Source organism: Hemitrygon akajei, chromosome 1 (assembly GCF_048418815.1).
Source record: "Hemitrygon akajei chromosome 1, sHemAka1.3, whole genome shotgun sequence".
Lineage (NCBI taxonomy): Eukaryota > Metazoa > Chordata > Chondrichthyes > Myliobatiformes > Dasyatidae > Hemitrygon > Hemitrygon akajei.
The window spans coordinates 217,748,451-217,775,563 of record NC_133124.1 but is presented as its reverse complement, the minus strand read 5'-3'; the positions used below and the strand labels follow the sequence as shown (position 1 = coordinate 217,775,563).

Genomic DNA, 27,113 nt, shown 5'->3' with positions numbered 1-27,113 from the left:
TAGATAGATAGATACTTTATTCATCCCCATGGGGAAATTCAACTTTTTTTCCAATGTCCCATACACTTGTAGCAAAACTAATTACATCCTGAAATGCTTTTGTTTCGCAACTATCCACGATAACAGAGGAGTGCCCCCAAAGAATGAATGACAATTACATTTAGAACCACACGGCCCCCAGCTCCCCCCTCCCAGGCGTAAGCAGCAGCAAGGCCACGATCCCCCCCCCTTCCACCAGCAAAAACAGACTTGCAGTACCCCAAAGACTACGCATACACCTGGTATTCAACATACCACAGGCTCCCTCTCTTCCTAATAAGGGAAGAAGAGTTGTCTCCGTTTCACAGTGAGAGGGGAGACATAACAAACAACTTGCTGATTTACGATGTTAAAAGTCCGTTGAATCACTTTTTCCAAGCTTTGTGCCCAGAGATCTCGGGTCTCTGAGCACATAGCCAGAGATCTTCCTGACTTCCACAACACACTGTTCTGCTGGGGCACCGACCCTCGATCCACCCGTCTCCAGGGCCACGAGATCCCGGAACTCTGAATGCGTGCAAAACTCTTAGGCCGCATCCTTAGCATATCGAATAACGGCCAGTCATGAAAACCTGAGAGCGGGTCCCATTCCCGCAAAGAACCGAAGTCAACTCAGGGTCTTCAAAAGAACTCTGAAAAGGAAAAATAGAGATATTAAAGATGGAAATATCTTGTTTCCAAAGATACAAGCAAAGGAGTCACCATTAGGCGCCATTGTCTCCTCCTAAGCTCTTCCTTCAATCTTAAAGGTGAGATATACTGTATTTCAGCTACTATTAATTCCTCGTTTGCTTTGTAATAAGTCCTTGTGAATGCAGCCAATAATTGCACCCAGCCTGCCGCAAACAAGAGAAAATCTGCAGGTGCTAGATATCCAAGCAACACACACAAAATGATGGAGGAGCTCAGCAGGCCAGGCAGCATCTACGGAAAAGAGTACAGTCGACGTTTCCGGCCCAGACTCTTCAGTGGGAAAAGTATGTTACTAACACTGATTCACCTACGTGGGCACACCGTGAGGAGGTGTGAATATGGAAAATGGGCGTGGAAAAATCAGGTAACCACTGATTCACAACCGTCTCCTCTGTAAATCCTGCCCGACTTGCTCAGTCCTCCAGCACTTTGTGTTGCTGTAACAAGGGTAGGTTTTAAATGACATTCAAAGAAACCTAGGTTTCCATGTCTAAAAAATTAATTATAGATAGAACAAACTAAATGTATATTGGTCTTTGTTATAAGAGAATCCAAATGCAGAAGTAAAGAGGCCTTACGCATAGTACTTTATATAGATACCTTGTTTTTAACACTGTACAGAGATTTGGTCTCTTGTATAGGTGGGCAAAAAGGTCAGCGTTCTGCACTGTACTACCCTGACCAAAGAGCATGTTTCTGCACTTCACAATCCTATGACTATGAATACACCGGCCATAGAGGGAATACACTGAGAATTCACTAGACTGGTTCATAAAATGCTGTGTGACGAGGGATTAAATAGACCAGGCCCACTCTCGAGAGTTCAGAAAGAAAGATGTAATCTTATTGAAATTTGCTATGTTAAGTCCATGTTTACAAGGAGGGGGTTTCTTTTGACTGAGTATAGATCCAGAAGGTCGTAGTCTCCGAATAAGGGTATTGTATTTAGTACGGAGATGAGGACTTTTCCTCCCAATTAGAAGATAGCAATTTTTGGAAGTCTCTACAGAGACTGCTTACTGAATAGTAAGGGAATCAAGGGATGCTGGAATGGTGCTGAGAAAATTGATATGAAGATCAGCAGCATGGACTAGATGGGGCGAAGGACCTGTTTCTGTGCTGTACTTCTCTATGATTCTACTGAATCCTGACCCAATACAACTATCAACCTTAATAATAAACTGGCATTTCATGCTTCATTGTGAAATCAAAAGAAAAGAAAGACACGGCCCTAAAGTAAATGAGAATAGAAAGAGACAAATCAAGTAACAAAATTAGCCTTGTTCTGTATTTATTTATTATAAACTACAGAACAGCAGTTTGTTTTGTTGAATAGCAGATTTATATCCAGTTAATTGTAACTTGAGTTATATGGGAGGACCACATTTAGTTTTCAGTTGTCATGCAGACGAGGCACAAGTATGTCCACATCATTGCCTCTATGTCCCATTATTGATCCTCTGGTACTTCCAAGGCTGTTTGCCTTTTTGACATTATGAGCTAGAAATGCTCTCTGAGCTTTCTACCCTCATCTCCAAAATGTTCTCCTTTTTAGTCAGTCCTTGTGATCCAGGATGCCTTGCATAGCAGTCAATGCAGAACCTGCAGGTGCTGCCATAGTGAGGCAAGAATTGCTTGGGACTGGGGATGGGTGCACAAATATTTGGAAGGGGTGCATCTGCTCCTTCCCTCTCCCCCTCCCACACTTATATACCCTTCATTCCCATTCCTACTCTTGCAACATGCCACTTAATATCTGCATCAGCACTGAGCAGTATTTTCTCAGCACAAGCCAGAGTGCAGAGCAGCTAGTAGTGACAGACTTGTGTCAGTGATTATATTTGTTCCGAGTTGCATAACAAATGATCCTGTTTCTGGCTGTACTTGTGTTCTTTTTATTCAGAGATACAGCACTATAACAAATCCTCCCAGCCCAAAAGGTCCGCACCTCCCGCTTCCACCCATTAACCTACTAACCCATACTTCTTTGGAACATGGGAGGAAACCCATGCAGTCATGGGAAAATCATACAAACTTCTTACAGGCAGCAACAGAATTGAACCTGCATCACTGGCACTGTAACAGCGTTAACTGCTGTGCTACTGTGCCGCCCCCATCTGTTGGGCAGCTCATTGCTTTAACCACTGCTTTTGAGAAAAAGAATGGAAGTAACGAACAAGACCAAAGAGAATTAGAAAATTGCTAATTGCTTTTCGCTAGAGAAAAACTTGCATATTTTGATGGTTGATTTTGAATGAATTTAATTGATAACAAAGTCTATGCACGGTATCCACATTTTATAAATTGCATTCTTGAAGTAAACTGCACGCTTGACATTAGGATAGCTGCTCCCAGCCTGGGATCCACAGACATCTTGGTTAACCGTAAGGGTCCATGGCATAAAAAAAGTTGGGAACTCCTACATTAAAGTTACCCTGATGTTTAAGACCATTCAGTGAGACATCTGTACACAGTTTTGCTGCTTAATCCTATCCAAATTTCAAAGATGTTCCTTATTCCTCATTTTCTAATCCTACTTTCCATGTCAAATATACAAACTCCTTTCCCAGTGACTCACTATGAGAGATGTCTTAGTAATGTGAATACTTACAAATATTTCTTTGTTACTGCACTGTTATCTTTGTTTCATAAACTGTTCTCTCCCACAGACATTAATTCACATCCATAAAAGCACAGGCTCATTTCACAACATTAACTTATTTATTTCTACCCTGCGTTTCCTGTTCATAAGATAACCTAGCCAAGTCAGCTTCTAACAGGTCCTTGTGTTTTAATTTCAGATTTCTCTTAAGGTTTTCTGAAAATCTATGTCACTCACATTGATTGCACACATGAAGGCTGAAGGCAATCTCCCTTCTGCAAGTTCATACTTCATTTAATGTTCCTTATTTAGCAAGCCAATTTTGCAATTTTAAAACAAATTCTAAACTTAAAAGATTTACCCATTAACAGATTTATATCTATACAATATCTTCAAAATACCTTATTATCTTCTGAGGATATGAATGATTTTGTTTTTTGAAGAATAGGAACAAATTTGGAGGAACAAATTTGTGCACAGTAATATGGTAACGGATCAGATAATTATTTTAGTGAAATCAAACCAGTGACTGTTGGAAATACTCGGTGGGCTGGGCAGAATTTGGGGAGAGAAAAATTACTGTTTCAGATCAATGATGGCATAGGGGAACAACTAATAGTTTGCTGCACTTCATATCATCAGAAGATAATAGTGTTTTGAAAGCATTCTAGAGATATTAACGGTCCAGTGGGTAAATCTTTAAGCAGCAAAGACTTAGCTTTCATCCAAACTTTGTGTGTTGTCTGCATGAAGCTTGCAGGTTTTCCGCAAGATGGTGTAGGTTTCCTCTCATATCAAAAAGAAATGTTGGTAGGTGTGGGTGGTAGAATTTGGGGGAGTTGATGAAATTGAGGGAAGAATAAAATGGGCATGATGTGGAATCAGTCAGGTGACTAAAGCAATGTTTCCCAACTTGGGGTCCATAGACCCCCTTGGTTAATAGTATTGGTACATGACATAAAAAAGGCTGGGAATCCCTGGTTTAAAGGATCTCAAATTATCTATAGATTCCTTCATTCTCTTGAATTTAGCAAGCTTACAAAATATGAACCCAAAGAGAAACCTATTTTCCAATTGCTGCAAAATCCTGTCAAACTACATAGCAACTATAATATTATGCAAGATCTAGATAGCTATCTGTACCACAATGTTTGAAAATGGTTTTGGGTTGAGCCTTCCTGCAACTTTTGCTATCAGGTTTGGAGAATTTATTTTGTTAAGAACCCAACTAAAATAAGATGGACGTACAAAAAAGCTGGATGAACTCAGCAGGTCGGGCAGCATCCGTTGAAAGATACTGCCCAACCTGCTGGGCTCATCTAGCTTTTTTGTATGTCTTGATTTGACCACAGCATCTGCTGTGTATTTTGTGTTTAAAATAAGATGGAAGTGTTAATTTCGGGTCAAATGTAACTGCAGAGGAAGGTAACAATAATAGAAAAGGTGAACTACAATGATTGATGAGAACATCCAGCTAATTTGAACACTTTAATACCTTAAAATATCAGTCTGATTGAGCAGTATAAAGTGGTAGCAGTTAAGTGGTTGCATTACTACACCATTGAGCACCCAGAAAACCATGGTTGTCAGTTGGTCCTTCAGCAATAAGAGTTGTGAAGATTTTCTTTAACCATCCATTTCGAGGTACATTAGCCTCTCAGTCCATGGGACAAAACTCCAATACGGCTTAGTGAATTAGAGTACTGCTCGTTTTCCAAAATCCACAGATATAGATGCAAGTACGCTGTTGGCAAGGCACATTAAATCCAGGCAATGGTTATCACGTTAACATCCTGGGCTGTAGATGCTCCTTTAAAGTTGGATGGTCAGTCACCAGATCATGAGGTGCTCTTGATCTTCTGTCCTTTACCATCCTTAGGGCAGGGTTCTCCTTAAGCAAAACATCACACACCTCCTGATGACCCCTTTCTGCAGCCTATGGACAAAAGACATACAGCTTGTGAAGAACTTTTTGCTCTAACTCTACTCAAACAACCATTGTGTTAACTCAGATGATCAGGGGAAGCAAAGTGGGAGAATGACATGTTTAAACAGAAATGGAATATTTGCTTAAGCACATGGACAATCATACCCATGATGTTTCTCACATCTAATGAAAGATCTTTCAACTGAAGCTTTAATTCTGTTTCTCTTTTGCCATATGTTTTCTGGCTTCTCACTTCTAGCATTTTCTATTTGTGTTTCAGATTTTCAACATCCATGGTTCTTTGATTTTCACATCTCAGTATGCTTGTTAAAATTAGCACAAAACTGAAGTCATTAATGCCATTTCATTAAACAGCAGCTCTGATTTGGCAGTTGTCTGGTAACTGGCAGGCAAGCTCACCATTATTACTTGGAGGAAAACACCCTGTAGAGCAGGAGTTCCCAACCTTTTTTATGCCATGGCTCCCAAGTTGAGAACCCCTACTATAGAGAATCCCAACATACTCTTACCATCTGGAAAAGTAGAAAAGTACTTTGGATCTCTTTCACTACTTTAGAATGGTGTATCCAGTTTGATCTGAGTAAAGGATACCAAAAACTGAGAGCTACAGATAGCGAGAAAGACTAGCACGTGCTAAAGGTAATTCTAAAAGATTTAAAAATAAACTTTGTCACATGTATTTGAAACATACAGTGAAACGTGTCATTTGTGCCAACAAAACAACACAGACCAATTATGTGTTGGGGGCAGCCCGTAAATGTCACCATGCTTCTAGCACCAAAATAGCATACCCACCACTTACTAACTGTAACCTGTGTATCTTTGGAATATAGGAGGAAACTCACATGGCCACAGAGAGAACATAGAAATTCCTTACAGACAGTGGTGAGAGTTGAACCCCTGTTGCTGGCACTGTAAAGCTTTATGCTAACCTCTATGCTACTGTGCCACTATGCATCTTGAATACATCTGAAGCAAGATTAGCTCAAGGATAGGTGGGGATTTTTTTTCCAAACTGAGATGCTGGAAGTTTGAAATTTTAAAAAAACAATGCTGAAAAAGCTCAGCGGGTCAGGCAGCATCAGTGAAAAGGAAAACAATCCATGTTTCAGCTCTGCTACCTGTTGTCAGAATTCATATTATAAATTCCATCTTTGATTATACCCAATTTTAACAGACAACACACAGAACATAAATTACCCAAAGCAGGTGAAGATGAAAAAATTGCAAAACAGGACATTAGTGCTAAGAGGCAGTCAGAGCCAAGTCCACAGTAAGTTTTAAACTCATGCCCGTGGAATTTTATATCTTTCACTAAGGTTGCTTCTAAACCAGAGAGTAGAGGACCATTCTAAAACTTATCTTCTTTGGAGAGTTATCTCATCTCTGGTGTGAATCTTTCAAACTATTTTTGCATCCAGTCTGATCTCCAAAAATGGGTGGGTTATAGAAAAACAACTGATGCAATATAATAAGCAATATTTTGTATGCAGATTCAACTAAAGATCAGAACGAATAAACTCTTCTTGGACTTCCAGCCGGATTCAGATATCAACTTTAACTGATGTTTCAATGACAGACTCTGCCATCTTCCTTAGGAATGATGCCTAGGCACGTCTAGTCCGGTAGTGTACTGTATATACCCCTGTCATCCATCCATCCTAATTGTTCAGTCCACAACCAATCAGGTTTCCGCTGTCCCACCTTGTTTATAATTGAATTCTAATTCTTACTTAGAGCGAGGCCTTTATCCTTGATAAAATTCTTTTTCTCTAGTTTTATTCCATTGGGTTCCTTCACCAGGCAGTCCCAAAAACCATTGGCACGGCACAGTAGTTTTGTACCATCAAAGTCAATCCTATGGCCATTGCGAATGCAATGTTCTGCTACCATTGATTTCTCCAGGTAACCCAAACGGATACATCAACTACGCCCCTTACACCCTGTCTGGCTGATATGCGCTGTCATCGAAATATTGGTTAAAATCGATACTTGTACCCAGCTGGAAGCCCAAGAGTGTTTATTCATCATATATGCTGGGAAAGCACTAGATCCTTTTTTAAAGATCAATATTTTGTATCTCAGTAGTAGTTTTAAATGTTGGCGTAAATCACATATTGGTTATATAGTATTATAGATTATTTAAAAGTCAAAAGTTCACACTAAATCTTCAGTTTACTGAATCTCGCGTCAAACTTGAATTATTAAAGTCTCAATCATACCCATGATTCAGCCTTGCAACTCTCCAAGACCGATGTGCTTATCTCATTGTGGTCATGTGCATCCTGATATTTTTAACCAGTGCTTAGTTTTGTCTGCTGAATCTCTTACAGAGCAATACAAATAAACAAAGTGTACTTAACCTTTATTACTCAGATGCTATTAAAATGAGGAACAAGACATTGGCAGCATACAGCTCCACCAAGTGGGCACATCCATGATATTGTAGTTACAGAACACTTAGCATAGCAAAAGTCCCAAGGCACAAATGGAGACATATTAAACAAATTTGACATTGAACTATGTGTTCACATATTACCTCCATATTGGTCAAAGAAAGGAATTTGGAAGAACATCTTTATAAAGAAAAGAAAGGTCAAGAGATCCAGACAGAGAATTCCTGAACTTGGGCTTAAGGCAGCTAAAGATGATGGTGGAACAATTAAAACCACAGATGCAACGAGGCCAATTTTGTCTCAACTGTATGGGGGTATAACACTGACAGATATCAGGTGAGGTGATGTGAAAAAATGGATGAGAGGTACTGAATAACTAGGAGCTAATAGAGGTAAAGTGAGAACAGGCAGGTGAGGGCATTGCACAATCTGGAAGACCATAAGTTGACAAAACAAGTAAGGCCAGCAAAGAGCAAGACATGGATTAAAGATTTCAGCAGTAAGCAAGTGCAGAGTTGAATTATGTTACAGAGGTGGAAATAGATGGCTTAAGTGACCTATGCTCAACATTCAGGTTTATTTATCACATGTATTTCAAAATATATGGGTGGAGATATGCCCCTATCAAAGGAGGTGTAAGGTGCTCCTTCCTTCCGTTAGCCTGCAGGTCACCCCTGGGCAAGGTGTGGCACCTGCTTAGCACCCGCAATCAGTTATGTCAAGCCATAGGAACAGGTGGTACGAGCAGCTGGTGCATATCATAAGTCCTGGTTATGTGACCACTGACACCAGACAGACAGTCTCTGAAGAGTATCGATAATGGCTGGGGTCACCCGTCTTGTAAAGACACAGCCCAGAAGTCGTCAATGGCAAACGACTTCTGTAGAAAAATTTGCCAAGATCATGGTCTTGGATAGACCATGACCACCCATGTCATATGGCGTGACACATGACGCTGGTATCAAAATATACAGTGAAGCATGTTGTTTACATTAACAACGAACACACCCGAGTGCCCACATATATCATGCCCACATTGCTCGACACAACAAAACAAGCCCTTTTCTTCCTCCCTCCCAGACATGCACATACACAGTCCTCCAACTCCACGAAACCTGGCTCAAATACCAAAAGTGTGAAATCTGGTTCAGCCGCAGAGAATTGCCAAGAACAGCAGCAGAGTTTGTGCTTCTGCAGTGTTGTTTGGTGCAAGAACTACTGCCAATAGTGATTATGTTTGTTTACTTCTCTTTGCTTCTCAGGGGGTGGCTAGCACTGCTGCCTATCTATTTCAGCAAACCAAGTTCAATGCAGTTTATACATTCCTCCTGTGACTGTGTGAATCTTCCACTGGTTTCCTCCTACATTCCACAGATGTCTTTGTTTAAAGTTCAAAAGTTAATGTATTATCAAAGTACATATCATCACCATATACTACCGAGATGCATTTTCTTGCAGGCATTCACCCAAAAGTCTGTGCCGGTGTTGCAGTGGCTTCTGCACCAGACCTTGGAGCAAGAAGTCCCAGGTTCAAATCCAGCCAGCTCCTTGCACAACTTCTACTCGTGCTGGGTTGAGCACTGAGCTAGCAATTCCGCCTACACACAAATAAAGACTGACAAACAACCGAAGTGCAAAGGAAACAAACTACAAAATAAATAGTCATTGTAAGTTGTTTCTAATGTAGGTGGGTGGGAAGAGAATCTGAGGATACAAGAGAGAGGGCATGTTGTAGGGAAATAAGTGGCAAAATAGGGTTGCCCCAAGAGGTAGTACAGATTTGATGGACTGAATGGCCTCCTGCATCTATAAGGAACTACAAGATGTGAAATATTCCCCCTTTAGATAAAGGGATTTCTGCTTATTCAGTATTGGATGTCAGACAAGTTTTCTGACATTTCTAGGGACAATGGCAGAGATGCTTTAAGATGACACTGGTGATGCCCGGCAATTGCTTATCAGTGACAAAATACTAAACAAAGAAAACTACTAAATATCTTATTAATAATGACCAACACTAACAATGGAGAGGTGAGGAATGGTCGAAGCAGGCAGGGGCAGAAGTGGGACAAAGCGGAGTCGTGCTGTCCCTGAGAGCAAGCAAAGTCCCAATGTCTGATTGATTTAAGCACTCGGCCAAATTGGAAAGGTCAGTTACAGGCTGAATGGTGGCAGCTGGGTTCAGGCCCCAGCGCAGTCAGAGAGCAAGGAACAACCTGATGTTTAAGCACCAAGCCAGTCTGGGTTGGTTCTGCTCACTGCTCTGCGATAATTACTCCACTCTGTGCTGAACGGAGGCTGTGACCTGCTCCAGGCTTTGTGTCTTTTGTAAAACTTCAGTTCAGAAGCTATTTGCTCACTTTTATTGTTTGCACCATTTGTTTTTTATCCTCTCTCTGTGCATTTGGCATTTGATTTTTTTTTGGAGTTCTTTTGAGGTTTCTTTTGTAGCTGCCTCTAAGGTGACAACTCTCAAGGTTGTATAACGTATACATTCAATACTTTGATAATAAAGGTACTTTGATAAGATGGAAGTGGGTGTTGCTAGTATAAATGCAGAAATCATTGCCGTTTTTGCATTGTGTAGAATCATAGAGCACTACAGCACAAACTATTATACTGCCTAGTCCCATTGACTTGCACCTGGACCATAGCCCTTCTACCCCTCCCCCATCCATGTACTTATCGAAACATCTTAAATGTTGAAATCGAACCCATATCCACCACTTCTGCTGGCTGCTTGTTCCACACTCTCACCACCCTCTGAATAAAGAAATCCCCCCCCAAGTTTCCTTTCAAATATTTCACCTTTCACACTTAATCCATAACCTCTAGTTCTAGACTCACCCAACCTCAGTGGAAAAAGCCTGCTTGCATTTACCCTTATAATTTTGTACATCTCTATCAATTCTCCCCTCATTCTCCTACGCTCCAGGGAATGAAGTCCTAACCTATTCAACCTTCCCTTGTAACTCAGGTGTATTGAGGAACTACACACAAAAAAAATGGGCTGGCAGTGGAGGCAGATACATTAAGGACTCTAAGAGATGTCTGGATAGGCACGGGAATGCAAGGAGAAAGGAGAGATACGGACATTGTGTAGACTTAAAGGATTAGTGTGGTTGAGCATTTGATTACTAATTTATTTGGCTCAGCACAACATTGTGGTCCACAAGACCTGTTCCTACACTGTTCTATGTTCTTTGGTCTAAGCAAAAACAGAAGTCAGGAACAGATCACGGGACACCAGGTACAAAAGTGCAATGAAGAAATGATTCATCTGGGTTATTTAACAGATAAGATTAAAACCAATTAGGTGGTTTTTTTTTCCCCAACTGGAAAACTATTGAGAATAGTGGCCAGCTTCTTAAAAGCTACAGGCTGAACAAGGATGGGTGGTTTACAATCAGGTGGGTCTCCTCCCAGCTGGGAAAGAATTGTCAATGGTGGCCAGCTTCTTAGAAGCTACAGGCTGAACAAGGATGGGTGGTTTACAATCAGGTGGGTCTCCTCCCAGCTGGGAAAGAATTGTCAATGGTGGCCAGCTTCTTAGAAGCTACAGGCTGAACAAGGATGGGTGGTTTACAATCAGGTGGGTCTCCTCCCAGCTGGGAAAGAATTGTCAATGGTGGCCAGCTTCTTAGAAGCTATAGGCATAACAAGAATGGGCGATTTACTTTTGGGGCATTGTAAGGGGTGTCATTCTTGAAATTGATAGCCACCCTTTAGCAAAGAGAAATGTATCAAAAGGGGGAAGGCAGAGTACTGTAAACCTGACCACATCTACAGCTCGATCTCCAAATGTGGAATTTCTAAATGAAGGAATAATGGATTGGAGCAAAGCATGATATCAGCACAGGTAGAGAGAGTCATAAAGAAAGCTTTTGGCACGCTGGCTTTCATAAATCAAAGTACTGAGTACAGGAGTTAGGATATTATGATGAAGTTGTATAAGACATTGGTGGGGCCCAATTTGGAGTACTGTGTGCAGTTTTCGTCACCTACAGGAAAGACGTAAATAATGTTGAAAGAGTACAGAAATTTACAAGGATGTTGCCAGGACTGGAGGACCTGAGTTATAAAGAAAGATTGAATAAGTTAGGACTTTATTCCTTGGAATGTAGAAGATTGAGGGGAGATTTGATGGAGGTATACAAAATCATGAGGGGTATAGATAGGGTAAATGCAAGCAGACTTTTTTCCCCAATGAGGTTGGGTGAAACAACAACTAGAGACCATGGGAGAAAGGTGAAAAGTTTAAGGGGAACATGAGGGGAAACTTCTTCACTCAGAGGGTCATAAGAGAGCAGAACGAGCTGCCAGCGCAAGTGGTGCATGTGAGCTCAATGTCAATGTTTAAGAGAAGTTTGGATAGGTATGTGGATGGTAGGATGGAGGGCTCTGGTCGACTGCAGGTTGATGGGACAGGGCAGTTTAAATGGTTCAACATGGGCTATATGGGCTGAAGGGCCTGTTTCAGTGCAGTATTTTTTTATGACTATGGTGTGAAAATGCAGCTACATTACCATACCTTGTGTAAAGGGGTCGCACCATCATCGTCTGTAATAGCAGGAGTGGCTCCATAGGACAGTAGAAGCTTGAGCACCGGAAGATGGCCACAGTAGGCAGCCCGGTGGAGTGGGGTTGCTCCTCCTTTGGTCTGAGCATTGCTGTTTGCTCCATTCTTCAGCAAATATTCACAGATCTGATAATCGCCACGCCGGCTGGCATAGTGCTATGAACAAAAGGATAACTGTAACCTGATAGAAACATGGTCTCTAGACCCAAAGATCCAATATAAAATATACAAAGATCCAAGAAAACAAACATAATATACCAAATCTAATATTGAGACTGCCCCAAACACTATGTCGGACAAACGGGGAGAAAACTACCCACAAGACTACATGAACATCAGCTAACTGTAAGAAGACATGACCCTCTAGAACTTGTCTCATTACACAAAGACCAAGAAGGACAAGTTCGTCTGGGAATCTACAAAAATCCTGGCAGAAGCACAAAACATGAAATCAAAAAAATTCTTAGAAGCTTGGTTCTCAGTGGAAGACTCTATTAACAAGCTTATTGAACTGGATGCAATTTACCAACCTATGCGTCTGTGGGATTGGGGCTGAGGGAGTGAGCCACAGACACCCGAGGAACCAATGCTCACAACAACCAATAACCAGGAATATGGGCCAGTGGAGATTATTCAGCTATCTGGTTGGCCACGACCCACCGGAGACCAGTGGCTAGCATGACAGCCAACCAATCAGAACAAGTCAGGCCAACATAAACATGAGGACTCGGCAGAAGCAACACTCAGTTGCGCACTATCACCTCGATTGGTGATGAAACATTTGCAACCCAAACTCCTGGCTCAGCGAACAGCCTTACAAACAAGAATTAAATCTTAGCAACACACAGACACACACAAAGTGCTGGAGGAACTCAACAGACCAAACCGCCAAGACCCTTCATCGGGACTGGAGAAAAAAAATGAATAGAGTTAAAAGGTGGGGGGGGGGGGGGGGGAGGCAGCGAGAAGCACAAGGTGATGGGTGAAACCGAGTGGCGGAGGGGTGAAGTAAAGAGCTGGGAAGTTGATTGGTGAAAGAGATACAGAGCTGGAGAAGGGGGAATCTAACAGGAGAGGACAGAAGGCCATGGAAGAAAGAAAAGTGGGAGAAGAGCACCAGAGGGAAATGATGGGCAGGCAAGGAGACAAAGTGGGTGGGGAACGGTGAATGAGAGGGTACGGGGCCATTACCGGAAGTTCAAGAAATTGACGTTCATGCCATCAGGTTGAGGCTACTGAGACACAATATAAAGTGTTGTCCTCCAACCAGAGTAAGGCCTCATCACGACAGTAGAGGAGGCCACGGGTAGACATATCGGAATGAGAAGTGGAATTAAAATGGGTGGCCATGGGGAGATACTGCTTTTTCTGGTGGACAGAGCGTAGGTGTTCAGCGAAGCAGTCTACTGATCTACATCGGGTCTCACCGATATATAGGAGGCCACACTGTGAGCACCAGACATGGTTTATGAACACAACAGACTCACAGGTAAAATGTCGTCTCACTTGGAAGGACTGTTTGGGGCCCTGAATGATAGTGAGGGAGGTGGTGTAGGGGTAGGTGTAGCACTTGTTCTGCTTGCAAGGATGTGCCAGAAGGGAGATCAATAGGGAGGGACAAATGGACAAGGGAGTTGCATAGGGAGCAATCTTGCAAGTAGCAGAAAGTGGAGAGGGGGAAAGACGTGCTTGGTAGTGGAATCCCATTGGAGATGGTGGAAGTTGAAGAGAATTATGTGCTAGATGAGGAAGCTGTTGGGCTGGTAGGTGAGGACAAGAGGGACCCTACCTCTGGTAGGGTGGTGGGAGGATGGGGTGAGAGCAGACGTACGTGAAATAGAAGCGATGTTGGTTGAGGACTGCATGAAATGGATCACACCCCTTAATTGCTTCCAGAGAGGAAAAAAAAATCACCTCCCCTTATATCTGTTGCCAATCAGCATCAATGTGTCCACTACTGATCAGTGAAAAATCCTCCCCTATCGAAACTTCAGCTGCAATGTGTACCACGTGCATAATGCACAGCAGCTTCTCACCTCGGCTACCATGACAGCGCCTCATGCCCCAGCACTAAATGAGCAGCAGGCTCACCTTGTAGCTTCCCTCACATCAGAGTTGTACAGGGGGTAAAAAAAAACAGACCATTCAGCCCACTATGTCAATACCTAACAACGGAAACATCTAGAATTGAAAATAAATGTGTTCACTGATTCTCGTTTCTTTATACCTACTGTGAATGACTACAAGAAAATGAATCTTATGATAGTATATGGTGACATATACGTAGTTTGGAAATAAATTTACTTGTGCTTCAGTTGCTATTCCTTCTCCATTGCCAGGCCTAGATACTGGCACTCACTACCGAAAGCATTATCCATATACTGAACTAAATGGAAAAAGGCACATTCTTAATTCTGTTAAAGATTTCTGTCTGGCATAGTTTAGATGGGCTGAAGAGTCTGTTTTTGTGCTACTGTGCTCTACGACTCTATCTGGTCTGCAATGCTTAACAACCCTAGTTTCTCCTCCTGTGTAAGCTCCAAAAAGTGTGGTGTGTGTAGTATTAGAAGCAATATTTTTATCTTGCTTCTTTTATTTATGTAAAAGTTCATTGATAAACTTCTTGCTTTCATATTCTGTCCTTCAATTTAAAAGAGAAACAAAACGATGAATGCTTTTCTAAACAATCTTCTTGACACCTACAGAGGTTCAAGTAACAGCCCAGGTACTGATGTCAGATTATATTGGTTTATTATATTGATTTGTGTATTCCCTTAAGAAAACTAATCTCGGGGTTGTATGTGGTGACATAAATACTTTGATAATAAATTTACTTTGAACTGGTCTAGTGCCTTCTAGTGAAGAATTCAAGAGCAGCAAGGAACAGTAACTTAAGTTAACACCTTCAAGGACGAAACGTAAGGAACAAATTCCACTCCTCCAAAATATTAATTAGAAAACAAGCCACAGAAATATTCAGAATGACTTTCAAAGTGACTAGCCTTCAGGGAACTGATGGGATTTCAATTCCAGTTTAAATGTATTAAGTCACAAATCTTCATCTATATTGGAACAAATATGTTGACCTTTTCAGACCATCCCAAGATTCAAGACAGTTGATTGTCATCCTTTATGCTAAAAGAATGAAATGATTGTTACTCTGGATCTGACCTAGCTTAAAAAACACTAAGCATAAAACACCATAAACGTGAAAGCAATCCTATAAAACTAAATGTAGAAGTACCTGTCGAGTGTGGTCATATATACACAAGATTAGCTGCTATACGTAGACTGTATAAGTCCGGGGTCACCAACCTTTTTTGCACCACGGACCAGTTTAATATTGACGATATTCTTGCGGACCAGCTGACGGGGTGGGGGGGGGGGGGTGTTAATCACGACCGGAATATAGGTGGTAAGTCAACTATAAGTCACTTATAAGTGGCTAATATACTCAATTTCATCTCTAAAAGGGTTTAATGAATTTAATATTAAACACACAGCGCATATTTTCCTCGCATGAATATAGTGATAAGTCAATTATAACTCACTTATAAGTCAATAGTATCATAACATTTTAAGTAACGTTTGGATATTAAACACACATCGCATATTTTCCTCGTATGAACATATAAAATCATTGCAACACACCAGTGAGAGGACAAGGTTCGAATAAAAGTGCGGCTCGAGGAAACCCTGAGCCCGAATTAGGTTGTCTGTGAATATTTTAGCACCGGGTTCTCCACGAACATTTAGTGTGCTAAACAGGTTTAGAGGCGGCGCCCATCTGTTCGCGCGTTAGTCCAAGTATCAACGGCACTTCTCGCTGGCCATGTGAGATGGCTGGTTACCCGAGGCCAACCAGTGATCACTGGCGCGATGGTATCACTGCGTTTAGGCGAAGGTAATGACTTCGCGTGCGTAATGACCTTGCAAGTGTTCAAGTTCAACAGTGGGCGTGACAGGGAATGAGGAAAGGTGCAGCTGACTCAATATCATTTCATATCGCCAAAACATATCATTTCCTTGCGGCCCGGTGGTTGGGGACCACTGGTATAAGTGACGCTAGGTCAGGGGTTCCCAGCTTTTTTATGCCATACACCAACACCATTAAGCAAGGGGTCCATGGACCCCAGGTTGGGAATCCCTGCTCTGAGTGGAGGAGTATGTGAACATAAGGGGACTCTAGGCAAGAGGAAATCTTATAGGTAGCAGCAGGACACATGAAAACACAAGACAGTGACTCTGTCAGTGTAGAAATCAGGTCTGGAGTGCAAGTGTAAAGTGGCAGTGCATGGGACTGATGAAGGAGGCTGAAGGGCTGTGGCGAGGAGTGGCAGAAGCAGATATAGTGGTGGAGGGGTAGGTTAATGGTCCATCCCCAAGATAAAAATTGCTCTGGCACTAGAAATCCTGCAGATGCTGGAAATTCAAAGCAACTACACACAACATGCTGGAGGAGCTCAACAGGTCCGGAGAATATCTATGGAAATAAAAGGAAAGGAGAAAACTGAATAAAATGGTGGGGTTGGGAAAGAGGAAAGCTAGCATGTGGGTAGTGGGTAGGAAAGGTAAGGGGTTGGAGAAGAAATCTCATAGGAGAGGAGAGTGGACCATGGGAGTAAGGGAAGGAGGAGGGGCACCAAGTGGGAAGTGATAGGTAGGTAAGAAGTAAGGGGAATAGAAGAATAGGGGAGGGGGAGGGATTTTTTTTTTAATTGAAAGGTGAAATAGATATTCAAGCTAGCAGGTTGGAGGCTACCCAGATGTGGTGCTTCTCCTCCACTCTGAGGGTGGCCTTGTCATGGCAATAAGAGCAGGCCATGGACCAACTTGTCAGAACAGGAATCAGAATTAAAATGTTTGGCCACCGGGAGGTTCTGCCTTCGGCGGATGGAGCAGAAGTGTTCAATGAAATGGTCCCCCAATTTACAATGCGTCTCACCGATGTAGAGGAGGCCACAATAGAGCAGCCCTGCAGATTTGCAGGTGAAGTGTTGCCTCACCTGGAAGGACTGCTTGTGGCTCTGAATGGAGGTGAATGGGCAAGTGTAGCACTTTGGCCGCTTTCAGGGATAAGTGCGGGAAGGGAAATTAGTGCAGAGGGATGAATGGACAAGAGAATCACAGGGAGGGAGTGATTCCTGCAGAAAGGGGAGAGTCGGGGGGAAGTTAAAGATATTTTTAGTTCTAGGATCCCTCTGGAGATGGCTAAAGTTGCAGAGAATGATCCTCAGTTACCTTCCTATTAAATGTCTATCCAAACATAGTGCTTTACAGTCCTCTATCATGGACTGTCTGGACAGCAAATTTAATTGAAATTGTTTGAGGTGAGCCTCTGTCTCTTGTTTACAAATGAGATCACTCTGCAAAGCATTAACTCACCAACGCTGTGTAGCCTGACAGATCAGGTGAATTGGGATCAGTTCCCTTCTCAAGAAAACGCTGCACCTTGCTGAATTCACCATTACAGGCAGCTGACCAGATGCCTGCATAGAGGAAGAGGGGAAGTTAAGTCAAAACAATTCACCAGTTATTTATCCAATAGAACTACAGTAACTCCATCTAACTACCATTTTTTCCAGTTACTTCCTACCCAAATACAGATAATTTACAAATACATGACCTATTGAGTTCCTCCAGCATTTTGTGTGTGTTACTCTGGATTTGCAGCATCTACAGAATCTCATGTTTATGACCAGTACTCAAGTGATGCATCTCAAACAATTAGGTTCATTTAGAAACATAGAAAATAGGTGCAGGAGTAGGTCATTCGGCCCTTTGAGCCTGCACCGCCATTCAGTATGATCATGGCTGATCATGCAACTCAGAACCCTGTACCTGCTTTCTCTCCATACCCCCGATCCCTTTAGCCACAAGGGCCATATCTAACTTCCTCTTAAATATAGCCAATGAACCGGTCTCAACTGTTTCCTGTGGTAGAGAATTCCACAGATTCACCACTCTCTGTGTGAAGAAGTTTTTCCTCATCACGGTCCTAAAAGGCTTCCCCTTTATCCTTAAACCGTGACCCCTCGTTCTGGACTTCCCCAACATCGGAAACAATCTTCCTGCATCTAGCCTGTCCAATCCTTTTAGAATTTTATATGTTTCAATAAGATCCCCCCTCAATCTTCTAAATTCCAGTGAGTATAAGCCTAGTCGATCCAGTCTTTCTTCATATGAAAGTCCTGCCATCCCAGGAATCAATCTGGTGAACCTTCTTTGTACTCCCTCTATGGCAAGAATGTCTTTCCTCAGATTAGGGGACCAAAACTGCACACAATACTCTAGGTGTGGTCTCACCAAGGCCTTGTACAACTACAGTCCCTCAGTTCTACTGCTTCTACGTTGGATTGCTGTTTCTGAAATGGCTGCTAAGACCAATGGACTCTACAAGAAACAGAGCTATAGATGCTTAAAAGGGTTGGTGGGTGGTTTGCGATGTGGTGCACCTCTTTCACCATTTACAGAGAGCTTTTGTTTGCTTCTATTGTAGCTCTGTCATGGCCACTAGCCTCCTCACCACTGAGGATATCTTCATCACGCGATGCATCAAAAAAGGCAGCATTCATCATGAAGGACCCATACCATCCAGAACGTGCAACTCTCATAAGACTTGTTGGTAAATATAAAGTAGAAAGATGTGATCATTTAGGTGTTTGTCAGACCTCTGTTTTACCAATGCCAATTACTGTCCTACGTACACTGTCTAGTATGAAAGGATCAGAAAACGTGACAAAGCATTGTAAACTCAGCCAGCTCCATCATGGCCACTAGCCTCCCCATCATCGAGGCTATCTTCAAAGGGGATGCCTCAAAAAGGGAGCATCCATCATTAAGAATCCTAATCACCCAGGCCATGCCATCTTCTCACTACTACCACCAGGGAGAAGGTATGAGAGCCTAAAGACACCCACTCAATGCTTTAGGAACAGTTTATTTCCCTCTACCATCAGATTTCTGAAGAGTCCATGAACACCACCTCACTATTTTGCTTTTGTTTGGCATAATTTATTTAATATTTCTACCTGGAACATAGTATTTTTATATATTACACTGTACTGCTGCCACAAAACAACAAATTTCATGACACATTGTATGTCTCAGATTTGGATTCAAGGTTCTTGGTGTCATTCTGAATGCACCTTCTCCACTTTGAGCAATTGTGGACCAGGAATTCCCAAGAATCTGTAAGATGCTTCATTTTCTCAAGGAGGCCTTGAACATATGCATGAATCCATTCCTCTGTCTGCCTGGTAATCCCTTACCAGGAAAGAATTTAAAATGTTCATTTTGAAGTTTAATGCCAGGCATACAGGCAGCATGGCCCACCCAGCATATAAATCAGAGACTCAATAGCAAAAACATTGATTTCAAGAGTATGCAACTATTGCTTTACTTAATCTTCCCATGAATTTGGACAGCATCGATGAATTCTCTAGAGCTTCAAGGTGCCTGTTGTTGGTAGTTCAGATGTTAGAAGCATATAGGAGGGTAAGATCATCACCAGTAAACCATGAGCTATGGCTCCTGGGTTTAAGGTTTTCCCTCCCTGTAGGTGATGTGAAATTGATCACATATACATAAAAAAATACAAATTCCTTCTTCTCCAGCCCTTAACCTTTCCTCACACACCTGGCATTACCTATCACCTTCCAGCAATCATCCTTACCCTCCTCCTACCTTTTTATTCCTGAATCTTCCCCCTTACTTCCCAGTCCCGAAGAAGGGTCTTGGCCCAAAACGTCGACTGTTTATTCGTTTCCATAGATGCTGCCTGACCTGCTGAGTTCTTCCAACATTTTGTGTGTGTTGCAGTGAAATACATGATTTGTGTTTAAAACCAACATTTCAGATGATGCACTGGGGCACAGCCTGCAAGTATCCCCACCACATTCCAGTGCCAACGTAGCATGCCCATAATGTTCAGCAGAACAACAGAAGCAGCAAAAACAACTTAAAGAATGACAACGGCAAAAGAAGCCCCTCTCCCACCGTCACACACACAGGCCTCTATCCCCAGGACAGGACATCTCTGGGTCTCCAGCCCTTGGCCCCAGACTCTCAGCTGTCAGGCCTCTACCTCCAGACTCGCCTTTGCTGAGAGGCAGATTCTGAGGTACCACAGATAAAAATGGTATAAAAGATTCACGGTACATGTATTAGCAAGGTATGTATGCAGTATACAACTCAGATTAATCTCTTCTAGACATCAATGAAACAAAGAAAACCATGGAAGCTGTTCAGAGAAACATCAACACCCCCAGCCACGCACAAAAAAAATCATGCAAACAGCAACAAGAACATCAACCACCCTTCCATTGAATAGATACCTAATCAATCAACCAAGCTGTGTCCACTCTACCAATACAACAAAATCTAGGCTGATATAATCTTTATTTAGTAGTTGTGGGGGGCGTGATTCTTGGACTTCTGTATTTTCAGCTCTTGCTGCTTTTTAAGGGTGGATATAAAAGATTGCAAAGCTCTGGTAAATGAGATGGAGGGACATCTCTGCTACCCTGACCAATACCCTTCAAAGTAACATTGCCACAAGAAAGCAGCATCCACCAACAAGGACCCCCACCATCCAGGCATGCTCTCTTCTTGCTGCTACCATCAGAAAGATAGTACAGGAGCCTTAGATCCCACACCACCAGGCTCAGAACATTATTATCCTGTAACCATCAGGCTCCTGAACCAGCATGGATAACTTCACCAACTTCATCTCTGAAATTATTTCATAACTTATGGACTCACATTTAATGACTCTACAAGTCATTTTCTCTATATTCTTATTAATTTATTATTAGGGTTTTTGTCTTCTTATACATATTGGTTGTTTTTCCATCTTTATGTAGCTTTTCACTGATTCTATTGTGTTTCTTTGCATTAAATGTGAATACCCGCAAGAAAATGGTGTACATTGATAATAGATTTACTGTGAAAGTACTTCGAGTACAACACTGCCCATGAAAAACAGAAGCATAGTAGTTAGCACAATGGTTTACAGTACAGGCAACCTGGTTTCAATTCATGCTGCTACCTGCAAAAGTTTGTACGTTCTTCCCATGACTATGTTGGTTTCCTCCGGGTGTTTCAGTTTCCTCCCTCATTCCAAAGACGTACAGGTTGGTCATTGTAAATTCTACGGTGATTAGGCCAGGATTAAATTGGGGATGTGGCTCAAAGGACTAAAAGGGCCTATTCTGTACTGTATCTCAATAAATAAATTAATAATAATGACGACAACACTAGGACATTCTGTGAATGACAAAATAAAAGTGAAATTTTACCTTTGATTCAATGTGAATTTGTAAGAGTGTAGATAAGTTTTCCACTGAAGAAATTTTGAGAAGAAACCATCATGCCAGTACACTGGATACATCAAGGTACAAGAACAAGATAAGACACCTAGTTGAGTGTTACCACAAGAAACTCTCACTCAATGTCAGTAAAACAAAACACTTGTTTGTTGACTTCAGGAAGGGGAAGGAGGACAAAAATATGCTGGTCTACATTGGGGGAAATCAGCAGTACAGAGTTAATAGCTTTAAATTCCTGGGCATTAAAGGTTCAAAGGTGTATTTCATTATCAAAGTATGCAGAACACAACTCTGAGATTCATCTTCTCCAGATAACCATGAAATACAGAAAATCATGGAGTTGTGGAAAGAAGACATCAACCCCCACACATGAATAAGAAAAAGAAACAAAACTCACAATCCCCAACCCCTCCCTTGCACCAAAACTAACAGATCGCCCACCTGGACATGGCAGCTAAAACATCAAACCCCCTAACCTCCAAGCCCCTCCCATGTAAAAAAAAAAGCAATGACAATAACATCATACCCCTAACTCCTCTCTTATACACAAAAATGTAACAGATCGCTCATGTAAAAAAAACAAGAACATCAGACCCCAAACGCCCAACTCCTTCCTCACTCAAAAATTAACATATCACCCACCCATTAATGAATCAGGTTTATTATTACTGTAATATGTCATGAAATGTGTTAACTTAGCAGCAGCAGTTCAATACAATACCTAATATACAAGAAAAAAATAATAAATATATCAATTACAGTATACGTATATTGAATAGATCAAAAATCATGCAAAAAGAAACAAATAATATATATTTAAAAAGTGAGGTAGTATTCAAGGGTTCAATGTCCATTTAGGAATTGGATGGCAGAGGAGAAGAAGCTGTTCCTGAATCGCTGAATGTGTGCCTTCAAGCTTGTGTACCTCCTATCTGATGGTAACAGTGAGAAAAGGGCATGCCCTGGCTGCAAGAGGTCCTTAATAATCCCTTTATGAAACACCACTCCTTGAAGATGTCCTGGGTACTTTGTAGACTAGTACCCAAGATGGAGCCGACTAAATTTACAAACCTCTGCAGCTTCTTTTAGTCCTGAGCAGTAGCCCCCCTCCCCCCCCCATACCAGACAGTGATGCAGCCTGTCAGAATGCTCTCCATGGTACATCTATAAAAGTTTTTGAGTGTATTTGTTGACATACCAAATCTCTTCAAACTCCTAATAAAGTATAGCCGCTGTCTTCCCTTCTTTATAACTATCGATATGTCGGGACCAGGTTAGATCCTCAGAGATCTTGACACCCAGGAACTTGAAACTGCTCACTCTCTCCACTTCTGATCCCTCTGTATGCAGCAAGAAACATTGGCTGGCTCAACCTAGGCCTGGCACAAAACTGACAGCACAAGGAAGGTGCCTTTACTTTTTTTTGCATGGTTCAGCTTGTCACCAAACACTTTGACAACCACACTGCATCACTAAATTAGAGAAAAAAAGAACCTTCTACAGATGTACTATTTATTTATTTGATTTAAAGATACAGCATAGGAACAGGCTTTTCAGGCCCAATGAGCCTGTGCTACCCAATTACGTCCATGTGACCAATCAATCTACTGACCCAGATGCTTTGGAATGGGTGAGGAAACCCAAGCTGACATGGGGAGAAAGTACAAACACATTACAGTCGGGCAGAATTGAATCCGGGTCACTGGTATTAGCGGTAAACTAATGTGCCACTCTGTTGAAAGTTTCCTGGCTGGTTGCATCATGGTCTGGTATGGCAATTCGAATGCACAGGAACATCAGAAACCGCAGAGAGTCGTGGACGCTGCCTAATACACCACAAGCTCATCACTTCCCACTGGGGGTAGAATCATGGGACATGAGGTACAGAAGCCTGAAGTCATACACCATAAGGTTCAATAACAGCTTTCCTTTTACCATTTGGTCTTGAACCAGCTGCACAACCTTAATCACTACAGTTTAGCAACTAAAAATACTAGAGATTCTGCAGATGCTGGACATCTTGAGCAACCCACACAAAATGCTGGAGAAACTCAGCAAAGTAGGCAGTATCTAAAGAGGGGGATAAATAGTCAACATTTTAGGCCAGGGCCCCTGAGGCTGCTTGACTTGCTGCGTTCCTCCAGCATTTTGTATGTATTGAGCTACACTATGACCACTTTGCATTAAAACATTTTTTGTTCTATTTGTGTTCTTTCTTGTAAAAATTGTGTATATAATTAGTTTTTCTCATGAATGCTGTTTATACAAGCCATTGACGCTGCTGAGAGTAAGTTTTTCCATTGCACCCATACATAGATGTACTCATGCATAAGACAATAAACTCAACTTTGACTTTACACCATCCTAGAAGAAAAACCGAAATGCTGTTCTACCTCTGTCAAAATCCATTTCCTCTAATGTCTGATGTACACTTCTGGGGACCGAGGAGTCAATGGAACAGCAGGTACAATCCAAACTATGGTGAGCTGATGCCATAGTTCTTGCTGAAAGTAGGAGCTGTGGCCCATAGACCAGTAAATCTCAGCTACAAGAGGAAAAAGTAAATACATTTAACAAGTTGTTAACTGAATTAATTAAAATTCACAAGTTTGATCTCACCCTCCTTCATCTCAGCCGGTTTGCCTTAGACCATAAGACACAGAAACAGAATTGGGCTAGTTGGCCCATCAAATCTGCTTTGCTATTCCATCATGGCTGATTTATTTTCTCTCTCTGCCCCTTTCCCCTGCTTCTCCCTGTAATCTTTAACACCCTTATTAATCAAGTACAATCTCTGCTTTAAATATACCCAATGCCTTGGCCTCCACAGCTGTCTGACAGTGAATTCCACAGATTCACCACCCTCTGGCTAAAGAAATTCCTCATCTCTGTTCTAAAGGGACATGCTTGTATTTTGAGGCTGTACCTATTTAATGCATTGTTTTCCCGCTATCACAGCAAAGATTAAACAACATTTTTTGTTCTTTGCAATATCTAATTTTACACTTTGTTATTGACTCTAACCATAGCACCTAGATAGCAGTTAGGCTTCTAGCTCTTTGCGGGGCAAGATGTTTACAGTGATCTGTCTCTCACACACAGTGGAGGAATTAGTGTCCTTCAAAATGTTGAAGCAGCAGTCGTAATATATTTGCGAGCAAACTTGTTGGCCTCAAAAAAAACCTTCCAGCTTTGAGAATTGATTTGGAGTTGATGCTGTAACTCAACTTGACAACTGGAGTACCTGCTGTTAGTAACTATGGATTACAATCGGCTGCAGGTCCCGCTATCACCTCTCTAAGATAATGGTGACGACAATGGAACTCAGTGCCAAAGGACCAGAAGGAAATAGCAGGAATACACTTACAGGAACGTTGAGCAAGTTCATGAGTGGGAAAGGAATTCAATGTATGCTGAGGACAAAAGGCAAGTCTATGTGGAATTAAAATAATCACGGATCGGTTTCTAGAATTATATAAAGCAATTTATTTCTATAATAGACCAATCGGCCCAACTAACCAATTCTGCTGAACTCCACTCTCCGATCCCTTAACTCCTACATCTTAAGCTAGCCTTTAAATCTATCCGTAATTATGCCCCGTAGAATTGAGTTCTAAATCTCTCTAGGTAAAGATATTTATAATGAATTCCCAGGTTTGATTTTTCGATGACAGTTGTGCTATCCCCCTGAACTGGAGGACAACTGTTTACTGGGCACTTCACGCCATAAATGCAGGCCTCGCAACTAGATCTCGACCACAATTGGTCAGCATGGCTCGTTCATACAACACACACAAAATGCTGGAGAAGGCACACGAGTGAATCAGCAAATGCTGGAAATAAATAAAAACACAAACTGCTGGCAGAACTCAGCAGGCCAGACAGCATCTATGGGAGGAGGCAGTGACGACGTTTCGGGCCGAAACCCTTCATCAGGAGTCATGCTGGAGAAACCCAAGTAGCACCTATGGAAAAGAATAAACAGTCGACGTAGAGGAAAAGATGAGGTCCTGATGACGGCTCTCGTCCGTATTCCTTCCCATAGACGCTGCCTGGCCTGCTGAGTTCCTCCAGCACTTTGTCTGTGTTGCTTGCATTTCCAGTACGTGCACAGTTTCTCTTGTTGGTGATGGCTCGATCAAACCTCGCGCCAACATTTTTCGCCGGACTTTAATGTGTCTGGTGTCCTGCATTCTGTCGGGTAAACTCATCCAGAAGCTGTCATATCATTGCGGGAAATACCAAACAAGCTACCGATGGAGGTTCTAATTCCACGATTCCCTTGGTCTTCGATAGTCTGCCAAATCCGGACTTTAAATGTTCCTTTCCACAGGTACTGCCTGATTCATAGAGTTCTCAAATTCTCAAAGCATTTTCAAATTTAAGAAACTATTTCGACACCATTTTTAAAAAGGCTGCGTCAATGCAAGGACCTCCAGTTTGAGACTCTAGGTCTTGTGGAGTTCACGAACTTGGGATCAAAGTTACTTGGCGCTACAACACCAAGTTTCATAAAATGATAACCTTAACCACGAAGTGGCCCGTTGTCCAAATCCTGGAAGCGTTATAAAATCGAAGACTGGAAAGATCCGGCCTACTGAATATGGCCGCCAAAGCAGTGTGCACTTACAGACAAATCCCGGCGAAGCAACACTTCCTATAGCACCATCGTCGGAATAACAGCAGTCTAAACTCAGACCATTTCAACGTGCAAACATCTCCGTTTTACTCACCTCTTACAGATCAAAGCAATCCGACATGACTAACTGAAAAGATACAACCAAATGCGCAGCCAATCAGAGCGGTGGGGCGGGGCCTAAATTGAAGAGTTTAAAAACCAGGCGAGCTGGGGGGGGAATTGGAATTCCTCATCGGCTACCGGTGCCTGATTGTTTGTTTTTAACCACATTCACGAATAATTACTTTTTAACACTGACATTGTATGCGAACACCACATAAGTAAACGCATGTTAACTTACTTTGATTAAATCGATCTTCAGACTACGGGTTGTATTGCGGTGTCCCTTCACGAATCTCAAACAATGTTCAACGCCACATTATTCTCCTCTCGAAACGCTGAGGGTTTTTAAATCGGGCACATTGCAGGTAGTGTTTCCTGCCAGTACCTCTGTGCACTATGTAATGCTTCCCAGACTCAGTTATATTGTTAGGCCAATATAAATTTCTTCTGAGATCAAAGCCGTGCGATGAGTAGGTTAAAATGTTTGTACTGTGCTGTTATGTTTTATGACTTTTCTCATTTCTGGTCGTCTTGACTAGTTGAAGTCCTGGGAAGAGGTGGAATGTGTTTCCACAGCCCATTCAAGGTTCAAAGTAAATTTATTTTCTCCTTACATTACCCCGATATTCATTTTCTTGTGGGCATTCACAGTAAAACAAAGGAATACAATAGAGTCGATGAAAAACTACAAAGCCTGACAATTTGCAAAAGAAGACAAACTGAGCAAATACCCAAAATTATAAGTAAATATTGTGAGCTTGAATTGTAGAGTCCTTGAAAGTGAGT

General features: G+C 41.9%; 1 protein-coding gene across 4 annotated transcripts; it reads right to left on the bottom strand.

Moving 5' to 3' along the window:
• ankrd39 (ankyrin repeat domain 39) lies at positions 1 to 26,413 on the bottom strand. 4 transcript variants are annotated; one of them, XR_012100822.1, is made up of 6 exons: positions 26,320 to 26,413; positions 23,980 to 24,131; positions 17,643 to 17,746; positions 12,210 to 12,413; positions 4,830 to 5,270; positions 1 to 671 (listed from the first exon to the last, which is right to left on the bottom strand). XR_012100822.1 is itself a non-coding variant. In XM_073061399.1 (5 exons), the coding sequence occupies exons 2-5, from the start codon at positions 24,080 to 24,082 to the stop codon at positions 579 to 581; spliced, it is 504 nt and encodes a 167-aa protein (XP_072917500.1). In that variant the 5' UTR covers positions 24,083 to 24,131; positions 26,320 to 26,413; the 3' UTR covers positions 1 to 578. The 4 variants fall into 4 exon arrangements, 2 of the variants coding, with proteins under 2 accessions (XP_072917500.1, XP_072917486.1); XR_012100823.1 differs by lacking the exon at positions 26,320 to 26,413 and adding an exon at positions 26,217 to 26,318; XM_073061399.1 differs by lacking the exon at positions 4,830 to 5,270.
• Between the last annotated feature and the right edge of the window lie 700 nt (positions 26,414 to 27,113).

Bases quoted from the DNA above. Each gene is read 5' to 3' on its own strand.
- ankrd39 (XM_073061385.1), bottom strand. From the start codon at position 24,082: ATGGCATCAGCTCACCATAGTTTGGATTGTACCTGCTGTTCCATTGAC. The intron at 12,414-17,642 runs GTGAGTTAATGC...TTTTGTTCATAG, and splicing joins TGTCAGGCTACACAGCGTTG to CACTATGCCAGCCGGCGTGG. The intron at 5,271-12,209 runs GTATGGTAATGT...TTTTGTCCATAG, and splicing joins GTGCGACCCCTTTACACAAG to GCTGCAGAAAGGGGTCATCA.